The sequence below is a fragment of the Neolamprologus multifasciatus genome, chromosome 19, assembly GCF_963576455.1.
Source record: "Neolamprologus multifasciatus chromosome 19, fNeoMul1.2, whole genome shotgun sequence".
Taxonomy (NCBI): domain Eukaryota; kingdom Metazoa; phylum Chordata; class Actinopteri; order Cichliformes; family Cichlidae; genus Neolamprologus; species Neolamprologus multifasciatus.
The window spans coordinates 2,921,199-2,933,261 of record NC_140457.1 but is presented as its reverse complement, the minus strand read 5'-3'; the positions used below and the strand labels follow the sequence as shown (position 1 = coordinate 2,933,261).

Below are 12,063 nucleotides of genomic sequence, written 5' to 3'. Positions count from 1 at the left end.
GCAGATCCAATACGGAATATTTTGCATGCTTGAAACAAACACTTCTGAAGTTTCCTAACAGTTTTCAGGGTTTCGTACATATGCTAAATGCCAGTCGCGAGTGTAAGCTGCTGTGGACACGTCTACGCCTTTGTGCTACAATAATGTTAAATGACGCATAGTCAAAAGGTCATGGTAGAGGTGAGTCTAATTAAAGTGGCAAGCCCATGTGGCGGGGTGGGGGTGGAGATGTCGAAGCTTAAGTTGCTGTGTCTGTTTGCAAAAGCTGCGTGTGGTTCAGAAGACTATGAATATGAATCGGTAAACGGTGGCTCTATTCCAGGCTGCCACTGATGACACCCACCCTGTAGATGTAGTCCAGCAGAGGGGCCTTGTGGGCTGTGTGGTCCTCCAGTGAAGGCATGGTGATAGGCTCAAGCAGCAGACTCAAGGGAACAGCCATGCACCAGTCCAACAGGCAAAGCAGAAGCGATACCATCAACTACAGTGTGAGAAATGAGAGAGAAGTTCCTAATTTATTTCAGTCACACACTAACAAATAAAATATATATTATTAACAAAGCAAACAAAAAGAAAGAGTGGCAGGTAACAGGTGAGAGCATCAAAGACGCGGAGAACGAGGTCGAAGAGAAAACAAATCACTCAGTAGAAACATTCCTCTGCAAATGCACCATTCCAACATGATGGATCAAGAGCCTTTAGATCTCAGCCATTTCATGTCCCATCCTTTCCAACATGTACCTTTTTGTCTGCTTCCACCGCTGAGTGCTCTGCGCTCGGCAACAAAAAGGCTATTGTGGCCACAAAGATCTGTATTGGGACAAAACAAGGAGAAAGATAATTGGATGACACACTCCCATTCATCATCTGAGTCAGGGCTGATTGCTAAAACGGAGACGAAACCACAGGATGAGGACTGTGCACATGAGCGAGCGACAATTTGTGTAATGTTTGCATTTAAATGCTAAAAGTTATTTCAAAGGAATTTCTCTTATTGGATGTGAAACACATTTACATGGGTTACATCAATGTGTGTGTGTGTGTGTGTGTGTATAGTGGGGACCAAAAATTGGAAGTTTACTAAACTTCTGTGGACCAAAATCATGGTTTACGTTTGAAGGCATTTTTACATTACCATTGGGTTATGGTTAGGTTTAGGCATTCATTTCTGATGGTTAGGGTAAGCAGCTAGAGAAAGCATTACGTCAATGGGATGTTCCCACGAGGATAGCAAACCAGACGTTTGTGTGTTTTACCTCAATAATCTTCTTTGGGAACATGGGCTCCAACCTCTGGAGATGCTCCCAGTGAGAGATGAGCAGCTGAAAGACGTCACAGGCTACCTGCGCCACTGCTTTGTTCCCAAACTTTAAAAACAAAAACAAACAAACAAGAATTTAAAAGTGAAGAGGAACTGCACCGTCAGTTAAAAAACCCATAATAATAGAAAATGCAACACACTAACTGGCCACTTAATTAGATACATGTTTTCAAATGCTAAGCAAAAGCAAAAAGCAGTTTATCTAATCGCTCTCTCGCTCGCTCTATATATCTCGCTCGCTCGCTCTATATATATCTCGCTCGCTCTCTCGCTCGCTCTATATATATCTCGCTCGCTCTCTCGCTCGCTCTATATATATCTCGCTCGCTCTCTCGCTCGCTCTATATATATCTCGCTCGCTCTCTCGCTCGCTCTATATATATCTCGCTCGCTCTCTCGCTCGCTCTATATATATCTCGCTCGCTCTCTCGCTCGCTTGCTCTATATATCTCGCTCTCTCGCTCTATATATCTCGCTCGCTCTATATATCTCGCTCTCTCGCTCGCTCTATATATCTCGCTCGCTCTATATATCTCGCTCGCTCTATATATCTCGCTCGCTCTCTCGCTCGCTCTATATATCTCGCTCGCTCTCTCGCTCGCTCTATATATCTCGCTCGCTCTCTCGCTCGCTCTATATATCTCGCTCGCTCTCTCGCTCGCTCTATATATCTCGCTCGCTCGCTCTATATAGCTCGCTCTCTCGCTCGCTCTATATATCTCGCTCGCTCGCTCTATATATCTCGCTCGCTCGCTCTATATATCTCGCTCGCTCGCTCTATATATCTCGCTCGCTCTATATCTCTCTCCCTCTCCCGCTCTCTCTCTCTCTCTCTATATCTCTCTCCCTCTCCCGCTCTCTCTCTCTCTATATCTCTCTCCCTCTCCCGCTCTCTCTCTCTCTCTCTATATCTCTCTCCCGCTCTCTCTCTCTCTCTCTATATCTCTCTCCCGCTCTCTCTCTCTCTCTCTATATCTCTCTCCCGCTCTCTCTCTCTCTCTCTATATCTCTCTCCCGCTCTCTCTCTATATCTCTCTCCCTCTCCCGCTCTCTCCCTCTCCCGCTCTCTCTCTCTCCCCCTCTCCCTCTCCCGCTCTCTCTCTCTCTCGCTCTCTCCCTCTCCCGCGCTCTCTCTCTCTCTCTCGCTCTCTCCCTCTCCCGCGCTCTCTCTCTCTCTCTCGCTCTCTCCCTCTCCCGCGCTCTCTCTCTCTCTCTCTCGCTCTCTCTCTCTCTCACTCTCTCCCTCTCCCGCGCTCTCTCTCTCTCGCTCTCTCCCTCTCCCGCGCTCTCTCGCTCTCTCTCGCTCTCGCTCGCTCTCTCTCTCTCTATCTCGCTCGCTCTCTCTCTCTCTATCTCGCTCGCTCTCTCTCTCTCTATCTCTCTCGCTCTCTCTCTCTCTATCTCTCTCGCTCTCTCTCTCTATATCTCTCTCGCTCTCTCTCTCTATATCTCTCTCGCTCTCTCTCTCTATATCTCTCTCGCTCTCTCTCTCTATATCTCTCTCGCTCTCTCTCTCTATATCTCTCTCGCTCTCTCTCTCTCTCTATATCTCTCTCGCTCTCTCTCTCTCGATATCTCTCTCTCGCTCTCTCTCTCTCGATATCTCTCTCTCGCTCTCTCTCTCTCGATATCTCTCTCTCGCTCTCTCTATATATATCTCTCTCGCTCTATATCTATCTAATCATCCAATCACATGGCAGTGTATTGGTCCCTCGTTTATTGCGGGAGTTGAGTTCCAAAAATAACCCGCGATAGGTGAAATCCGCGAAGTAGCCAACTTAATTTTTTTTTTACAATTGGATGTGTTAAGGCTGGAAACCCCCCCACTACACACTTTGTACACTTTTCCCAGACAGGCATGCACATTTTCACTTTTCTCTCTTGTTTAAACACTCAAAGTTCAAACATTCGTAGAATAATAAGTCCAGTATTATAGAATGAAACCAAAGAAAAAGAAAAAAAAGCTGCAAAATTGCACCAAATAAAATCCCAGAAAGAGCGAAAGGTGAACCGCGTTATAGCGAGGGACCACTGTAACTTGATGCATATAGGCATGTGGACGTGATCAAGAAAACCTGCTGAAGTTCAAACTGAGCATTAGAAAGGAGGAGAAAGGTTTGAACGTGGGGTGGTTGTTGGTGTCAGACGGGCTGGTCGGAGTGTTTCAGAAACTGTTGATCTGCGGAGATTTTCCCACAAACCATCTCTAAAGTTTACAGTGAACAGAGAAAATATAGTGAGCAGTAGTTCTCGTCTTCCTGCCAGAGGTCAGAGCACAACGGCTGAGCTGATGGGAGCAACAGTAACTAACGTAACCACTCATTCAAAGCAAGATATGCAGAAGAGCTGAATGCAGCTGAATGCACAACGTGTCGAGCCTTGAAGCAGACGGGCTACAGCAGCAGACCATGCCAGGTGTCAGCTGAGAACATGAAACTCAGACTACAATTTGAACAGACTCAAAATTGTACAATAAAAGATTGTAAAAATATTGCCCGGTCTGATGAATATCCGTTTCTTCTGCCACATTTGGATAGCTGGCTAACAATTAGAGTGGGCAACATGAAAGATCCATTATGCCTTGTATCAATAGTTCATGCTGCTGCTGGTAGAGCACAGGTGTTGGGCGATACTTGATTAGCACACTTTGGACCCCTCAGTACCAACTGACTATTGTTGTTAGCCACGCTTTGATTTGAACTTTGGGACACAGTGTGTTGCACAAACAGTTTCTGAACACGACGATGAGTTCACTGCACTCAAATGGCCTCCATAGTCACCAGATCTCAGCACACTTGAGCACCTTTGGGATGTGGTGGAGCAGCAGATTCACATCTGCAGCAGCTGTGCGATGCTATCATGTTGATATGGACCAAAATCTCTGAGGAATGCTCCCTGCACCTTGAATCTGCGCCTTGCAGAATTAAAACAGTTCTCAAGGTTAAAGAGGGTCCAGCCTGGTATTAGAAAGAGTTAACTAATGCAATGCCAGATGTGTGTATTCACACAGATACAAGCGTATAGTGGGACCCTGCTACAATGTTGAATATCTGCCATGTTTTCATGTCAAACTGAAGATAATCAGTAAGTTTAGGGATATAAAATTTATATACAATGGAGGAAGACATTTAAGATGTTTTGTTTTAATCAAGGTGGAGCTGTAGGAGCATTAAGGTGGAGCTGTAGGAGCTTTGTGGCACTGACCATTTTAAGAGGTGGATTTGATCAATTCACAAGAGGCTTATTCAACAAAATCTTACTTAAAGTGCCTCAAGTTTCCAGCAGAGTTAAATAACATGATGTGATCGAGGTATCAGAAGTAAGACAAGTTTCAGTGTCAAAGAGTGTAAAATACACTGAAGACTTGTGAGAGGACAGTACCCACAGTAAGACCTCTGAAACACTTTAAAGAAAAGGGATCAGGTAGGCAGACCTGAAGGAAAAAAGTCTGCTGAATAAAGAATTTAACACTTAAAAAAAGCAAAGTTAAAGGTCAGTAAACTTTTCAGGAGGGGAAACAAGGCCAAATGCTTAGGTTAGGCTAAGACATACCAGCATTTCACACGTGATTACAGATGAATCCATCTCTGAAATCTACGGCAGTAACAGAAGAATACGAGAGAAAAAAAAAAAGTGATGGGAATATCAACTCCTCTCGATTCTGCAGAGACATGCTCCACCCTCTGATTTGCATCTCTGCAGACAAGGATTCACACTCCCGTCCAAACACATCCCAGAGCTGTGCAGGAACTACTGTCGTAGACTTTCTTCCACCCTCAATGACCTCGACCCAGCTGACCTCGTGTTTGAAGAGCGAGAACGTCAAGCTCTCCTGTCATCACAAGAAGCTTTTTGGAACATGGTCAAATCATTCTGGTATGACATCGGCTATCAGGTTTGACAAAACCCCCCCAAAACAACCATTTTTTATGTTTATCTTCACTGGAACTTTTAATCTAACCAATAGTTCATTTTCAATCTAAACACTGTAGGAAAGAACGTGTTTTATCATGATTCTCTTTAAATTTTGCAGATACATAAACCTCAGTGGAGCCTCTCCTTACACTTAAAAAATGGGCCCGTTTTTTTAAAGACGCTAGAACTACAGAAGTACTTTGAATGTAATGTGTGATCTTAAGAACATTAATTATCTGCAGAATCCCTGATTTTAAGGCTTTTAAATGTCTCTTTCAGAGCTTCCAGAGAGTGACGCAGGAACAAAATCTCTTGCTGCATTTGTGTCACCTAATTTGTAAAACAGCAGAGGGACAATGCTGATTAAAGACAGGGAGAAAAGTTTGGGGACACACTGACTGTGCCAAAATTTGCAGTAATTTTCCTTAAATTTAGTTTTGCACTTACTGTGCAGATAATCAGCATAATTTCATTTCACTTCAAACCATGGTTCATTTTCCCCAGACTCATTGAAGGAAAGAATTGAGCTGTTGACAATTTTCTTTCAAATGTGGATTTCTTCAGTGATTTGAAATTCTTTGTGGAGAAATAGAATTTCCTATTTCTTCCAGCTGAATGCCTCTCAACATGTAACAAGGGCAGACAATGTGGGGAGTGCAGAAATGGCCAAACACAAAAAGGGGCCCTGAGAGTTCAGCACCTGCTTTTAGAAAAGAGACTCTCAGTGCCACTCTTCCCCCTAGATCCCCCACCCAGCCTATACCCTCTATTTTGGGGCTGGCTGAGTCTGTGTGTCAAGTTGTACAGGGGAGTGATTACTGCTCCATTAGAGAAGGGGGCGAGGGGATGGGTGGGGGCTTTGCTCGAGCAGGAAGCTGGGAGATGTAGCTGCTTAAATTGGCCCACATCTACTGAGAGTGAGCAGCCTGGAAATTACGCCACCGCCCCAAACCCTTTTCCCATGGAAGAAAAAAAGAAACGAAACCAAAAAAGCCCACAAACCCACAGCTTCTCTGCATCTCTTCACTTAGGGAGAAAAAAGGCCTGTTCCAGAATATACCCCCGAGTCACATTTTATTCTCACACTTTTTGCCCGTGTTGAAAATTTCTCTGCAGTCCTTTTATGTAATCAACTGTCATTTTAGTTTGAGATGAACAATGTAAGGTTTGCACGGCAAAAGAAAAAACAGTTTCCAACACCCATTCATTTCAGGACAGCGGGCTTATCTGCGTTCTCAGCACATGACGCAAGCATTTCAAAAAAGCGCACCTGCAGTTTCTTGTACATGAAACTGGAAATGCGCAAGTGCAGCGTTCTCGGGTCAGAGGTTCACTCACCTTTAGTGTCACTCCCAAAACATTGATGGCATCTTTAACCTGGGGGTGGATGTTCTTTTGCATTAGCTCCTCACACACCCACAGACCCAGGCTGCACACAGCAATGCACCTGAATGGCAGCAGCAGAGGACAAAATGTGCAGATTTAAGTAGAGCAGCATCTGAATGGGATCAGATGTTTTCAGAAATAAACTACTATATAATTAAAACGAATTAAACAAATTAAAATGAAATAAAATGACGGGTAGCCACTGCTTCACCACCATTAGCCTCTTCAAATTCCTTATGTATGCAGAAATGTGCAGCTGCAAAGAGAAACTAAATGTTGGACTACATGTCTGCACGGATTTGTAGACAAACAAAGTACAACCAAACTAAAGCGCTCCAGTTTGTGTCTTTATTGAACACTAATCATTCACAGTGCAGCCTGGAAAAATGAAGTGAACCTCGATGCTAATGAGTTCTCCACAAGCTACTTGAGTGAGTTTTGAGATTGGAAGTGTTGGCTGTAGAGGTGCTTCTCCAAAGAGGAGGCTGGTAAAGTGTGGTTAGTTAGTCTGCCCCTCTTAAAAATGATTGGCTGGTGTCAACAACGCCTCAATGACAATTTAGTGGAAGAACGAAGCAGGAAAAGGCTGCGGAAGCATTTCAAAACATGTCATGATGACAATAACAGCAATATGATAGAGCAGGAGGAGGAGAGGCAGGTGTAATCCAAAGATTACAAAAGCAGGTGGACGAGATTCTTAAAAAATATGTATTCTGTGTTTATCGAGGAGAGATCAACATAGAAACAGTGATGAGCAGGTTTGGAACGTGTGTAAAACATGATCATATCAGACAGTTAGAGCTGGGCGATAGAACAATAATGATATGTATTGCGAAATAACTTTTTCTCGATAGAAAAGTTTAACTATTGCGATAGGCCTCGGCTCTCTTGGCCTCTTAAAAAAAAAAGAAAAAGAAAAAAAAGAACAGCCAAACCAAATTAAGTAGCGCAGAGCCGAACCAATCACAGCCGCAGCGTCACGTCAGGTGACTTGTTATGTACAGCACAAGTGCCAAGCCGCACATGTGTATTTGTTTGGGAAGCAGTCAGCCGCCGTGTCGCCCGGGTAATGGAGGAAATGAGTGTGCCGACTAGAGAAAAATCAACCGAGAGCGTGACCGAAGGTTACCGAAGAGAAAACAGATGATGGTTCCAATGACGGAGAGATTGTCGAACGGAAGAGCCACAGAAGTACCGTAGTGTGAAGGTATTTCAGCTATTTCAAGTCTGACAAAAACAGAGTAGCACGCACTGTAAATTGTGCCGAAAGCAAGTCTGGAAATACAATAAAGCACTTTCTGACTGGAAGCGCTAATTCGTCATTCGGCTAACAGTCAAAGTAACTGTTAAACTGTTTGAAAAGCTCAGCTATACAACAAGGAGAGATCGAGAATTTCCTTTTAGTTCTCAGTTTATTTGATACTGACAAAAGTTAGTCAATTTTGTCTGTTCTTCTGTAAAACAAACTAAGATTTATTTTTAGAATTAATATTTTGTTTCTAAGTGGAATTGACAGTTTAGTCTGTTTTGTTTGTTCTATTTTGAAACTTAAACGCTTTAGCGGCTGCGTTTTGTGTAGTTTGCAATATTTGCCTTTATTTATCTGAAAAAGTCTCATGTTCCTTAAGTACATCTACCCTGTTGAACTTATTATGGGAAATAAATATTTAAATCAAAACAAGCTGCTGATTATTTCACATTTTTCTTGTGAGCAACGGCACATTTAAATCCTACAAATATAGTTATTTGACTTATATCGTGATATATATTGTTATCGCCTGAAATGAAAAAAACATATCGTGATATGAAAAAATCTTATATCGCCCAGCTCTACAGACAGTGCAACAAAAGAATTACTAATCATACCTCGCCCCTTCATAGTGCTCCTTGGTTGCCGTCTCCAGCAGGATGTTGACCAAGTAATTCTGAACAGAAACGACACCAGTTAACAGTTCTCAGTGACAAAAGAAGCCATTCCTTCCTTCATGTTTATAACAATAAGACGCCACTAGCTGTAACACAGCCTTGTAGTCATGTTAAATCAGTGTGATGTTCACACTGCTGTATCTAATAACGTTTAGGCAGACGACTGATTGATCCTAACTAAAACAGCATCTGCTTTTATATGAAGTGTCCGTATTCCCGTCACTGCACATCATGAGCGTTTACCTTAATATCCTCATTGCTCACATTGATGTCATCAGAGCCAGGCACACGGTGCAGTATAGGAATCTGGAGGTAGAGGTTTGGGAAACACACGAGGGAGCCCAGGATCGTCTGAGCTTCCACCCTCGGAGCCTGGAGGAAATTTTAAAGAAAACCAAACCCACGGCATCATTAATACCCGAAACAAACACATAAACAACCCGCTTCAAGCAAAAGGCGCAGAAGGCATACGATGGAGGAGGATTTGAGGGAGCTCACGGATTTAATTTCATCTTTATTCATGATTCTGCTGACGGAAAAACATCGTGCACGTTAGGCGCTGGACAACAAAATGATTGATTAAATGCATGATGGGTGCAGCTCTGTAGCAGGTTGTGCTGCTGCACCTGATGAGCTGCTGTTAAACTGAGGAGAACAAATCTATGCTGGGAGATGCGTGCAATGGAAAAAACAGGAAGAAGCGACACATACACACCTGATAAAAGACCGTTAACACCAACTGAACCATATTCGGCTTTAAAGCTGTGCAAGTAACAGATAGCGGCCATAATATTGATCTGCTCCAGATCAGCTCTCTCTATCTAAAGTCCATATGCTCACTTGTACAGATGGTCTACAACAGCGGTCTCCAACCGTTTTTGCGCCACGGACCAGTTTATGCCCGACAATCTTTTCACGGACCGGCTTTTAAGGTGTCGCGGATAAATACAACAAAATAAAACTAGTACCGGTACTGAAAAAAAGAAGATTTATTCATAACACACGTGAAAAGACCCAGGAAAACCGAGTTAACGATAAAAACGATAACAAAATAACGCTGAAAACCGATAAAAACCCTGAAAACTATACATTTCACACCTGAGCCTCAACTCTCGCGGCCCGGTACCAAACGACTCACGGACCGGTACCGGTCCGAGGCCCGGGGGTTGGGGACCGCTGGTCTACAACATTAACTGAACATGACCAATAGTCATATTAAGACTTTTCATTTAATACTTGTGTGGATTTAATGAAAAAAATGATATTTATGTATTTCAGTTAGTCCTCAAACATGAAGTCATCCATCATGATGAATAATCATAGTAAGACAAAATATCTATAATCTAATTTCAGCCACAGTTGCTCAGTCCTACATGTAAGTGCAGCTTGTATTTTTTTCTTGTGAGTTTTAACATTTCTGCTATTTGGTGCCTCAAATATTTTTTTATTGCTAAAAGCATAAAAATTCACAAAACAATATCAGCTTTTCAACGTCAAACAGCTGCAAAACATGAGAAGGATGATTTATGATTTTTTTGTAAAGAATTTTATCATCTTTGTTGCAGATTTACAACGCTGCAGATTTGAATCTGAAACCTTTTTCTAGTTCTTGACTCATAAATTCCTGTATGACTGAAATATCAAATAAAAGTTGAAAGTGTGTTTGTACCTCTGAGGAGCCAGAGGTGAGGACGCAGGCAGCAGCAGCGATGAAATCTCCAATCAGCATTGTGAAGCCCGGCAGGCCGAGGAAGAAGAATCGAGGAGAGCAGGAGCGGATGATGGTGTTCAAAACATCCTGATGATAAGCATGGACACAGATAAACTGTCATCACGTCTGCAGCAATCTCCGTTATTATATCTCTGCAGACTTTATTTAGGAACAGCCTGAATAACAGAACAAAAACGGATTTTTTTTCCTTTAAATTCTCCAGAATGTTTACAATTACAGCTGGGGAGTTTTGCATTGGTGGGGAGCCTCGCGTGTCGTTAGTGTGGGTGGAGTGAAGCAGTATCAGAAATATTTTGTAAATGGGCCACAGTGTGAGAGACGTGGCAGCGAGAAAGCTTTTCACTTCAACAGGTAGGCTAAGCATTTTAAGCGTGCTGAGGAGAGTAAAGCACTCAACGGTGCATGTCACTAAAGGACAAAAAAAAGGGGAAAAATACAGAGTGGGAAAGACAGACAGAAGAGAGACAGCAGATGGATTGTTCACAGTGGATAAGAGGGAGAACAAAAGACCTCAACTTTCAAGAGTCACATGTATGTACACACACAAGCAAACCTGTAATTAAAGCCAGAGACAAGGTATTGTTTGGTTGAGGTGCAGGCGGCTCCGTGGCAGATGGGTGCTCTTTCAACACAGGCATATGCTGTATCGCACAAACTGCTCAAGTATGTACAGTATAACACTGCGCTAGTGAAGGGCGTAAAAGGATGCTTGAGAATTTCCAGACTATATTTAGCTGCTAATCTTACAGCAAAGACGTTTCTTCACTATTGACGGACACAGGAAAAAAAAAATATAATTAGTTTAAGAATAAAAGAATGCAGCATCTAAATAAGACGGAAAGATTGCCGTCTCTCTTATCTGAGTCATGCGTGCGCATATTTGCGTATGAAGGCAAGGTCCAGGCTCCGAACACCTGCCTTCTTGGCCATAAACTTGTGTAAATCGGACAGTTCAAACATCAGCCCGTTTCTAGCTGAAGCGAAGGGCACCTTAACAAACACAATTTCTCTCTCTCTCAATCACACACACACAGTACCACTATCTATGCGCGACATTAATCACCCAGAGCTTTGGTAAACAGGGAATCCAGGTGAACAAAAGAATAGAATAAACACAGAAGACTACTAGGAAGTCAAACCAACACCAGCAACACATGTGGAAAATTGGTGGGAAGAGCTTCGGGATTGAGGGCCCATTTTACCCTCCCATTACCAACCCTTGTTGGTAATTGACCTCTGAAGCATAATGTGTAGTGCAGTCAGAGGTAATTAGCAGGCAACAAACTGTTTCTTGATTGCCTGAAATGAGCATTTTAGAGGAAGCCGCAAATGTAGAATGCAAAGTGCTTTCAATTGTACGTGCAAGTAGAGGGAACCTGATTTGAAGAGTGTATAGAAATCAGAACAGAGAAATGTGGAAAGGGAATAACCGCATGCGGCGCTGTGTTGGCAGTAGGAATAGCCCCTGCATCAACAAAAGGTGCATTAACGTAACTCTGAATAGAGCCACCTCAGGCCTTTTTATGTGGCCTCATTTTCACGAAAGCAAACGCTTTCCACCTGCTGGCCCCTGGGGTGACGGGGTTCATTCTGGCATTACATCACTCTGCACAGAACCCCGAAATTTACCAATTTAAATGTACAGTTTAGCACGGGGACATATTTCCTATTGTAATTCATTCACAAGTTGTAAGAAAGGGATAATAACCTACCTGCGGGCTGTTGTAGCCACGAGCAGTTTAATCAACAGCCGTGTCGGTGGCCTACGGGTCAACCTTCACAT

The 12,063-nt window shown here is 43.1% G+C and overlaps 1 protein-coding gene across 8 annotated transcripts in view; it reads right to left on the bottom strand.

The window, feature by feature from the left end:
• Positions 1-12,063, bottom strand: part of ralgapa2 (Ral GTPase activating protein catalytic subunit alpha 2) — a 98,313-nt gene that overhangs the window by 39,765 nt on the left and 46,485 nt on the right. For all 8 annotated transcript variants that reach the window (XM_085144447.1, XM_085144441.1, XM_085144439.1 and 5 more), the window contains 7 exons: positions 10,218-10,346; positions 8,792-8,920; positions 8,489-8,547; positions 6,575-6,683; positions 1,257-1,367; positions 742-810; positions 344-481 (listed from right to left, as the gene is read on the bottom strand). In XM_085144447.1, coding sequence (XP_085000573.1) covers positions 344-481; positions 742-810; positions 1,257-1,367; positions 6,575-6,683; positions 8,489-8,547; positions 8,792-8,920; positions 10,218-10,346 — 744 coding nt within the window. The remainder of the gene's footprint in view (positions 1-343; positions 482-741; positions 811-1,256; positions 1,368-6,574; positions 6,684-8,488; positions 8,548-8,791; positions 8,921-10,217; positions 10,347-12,063) is intronic.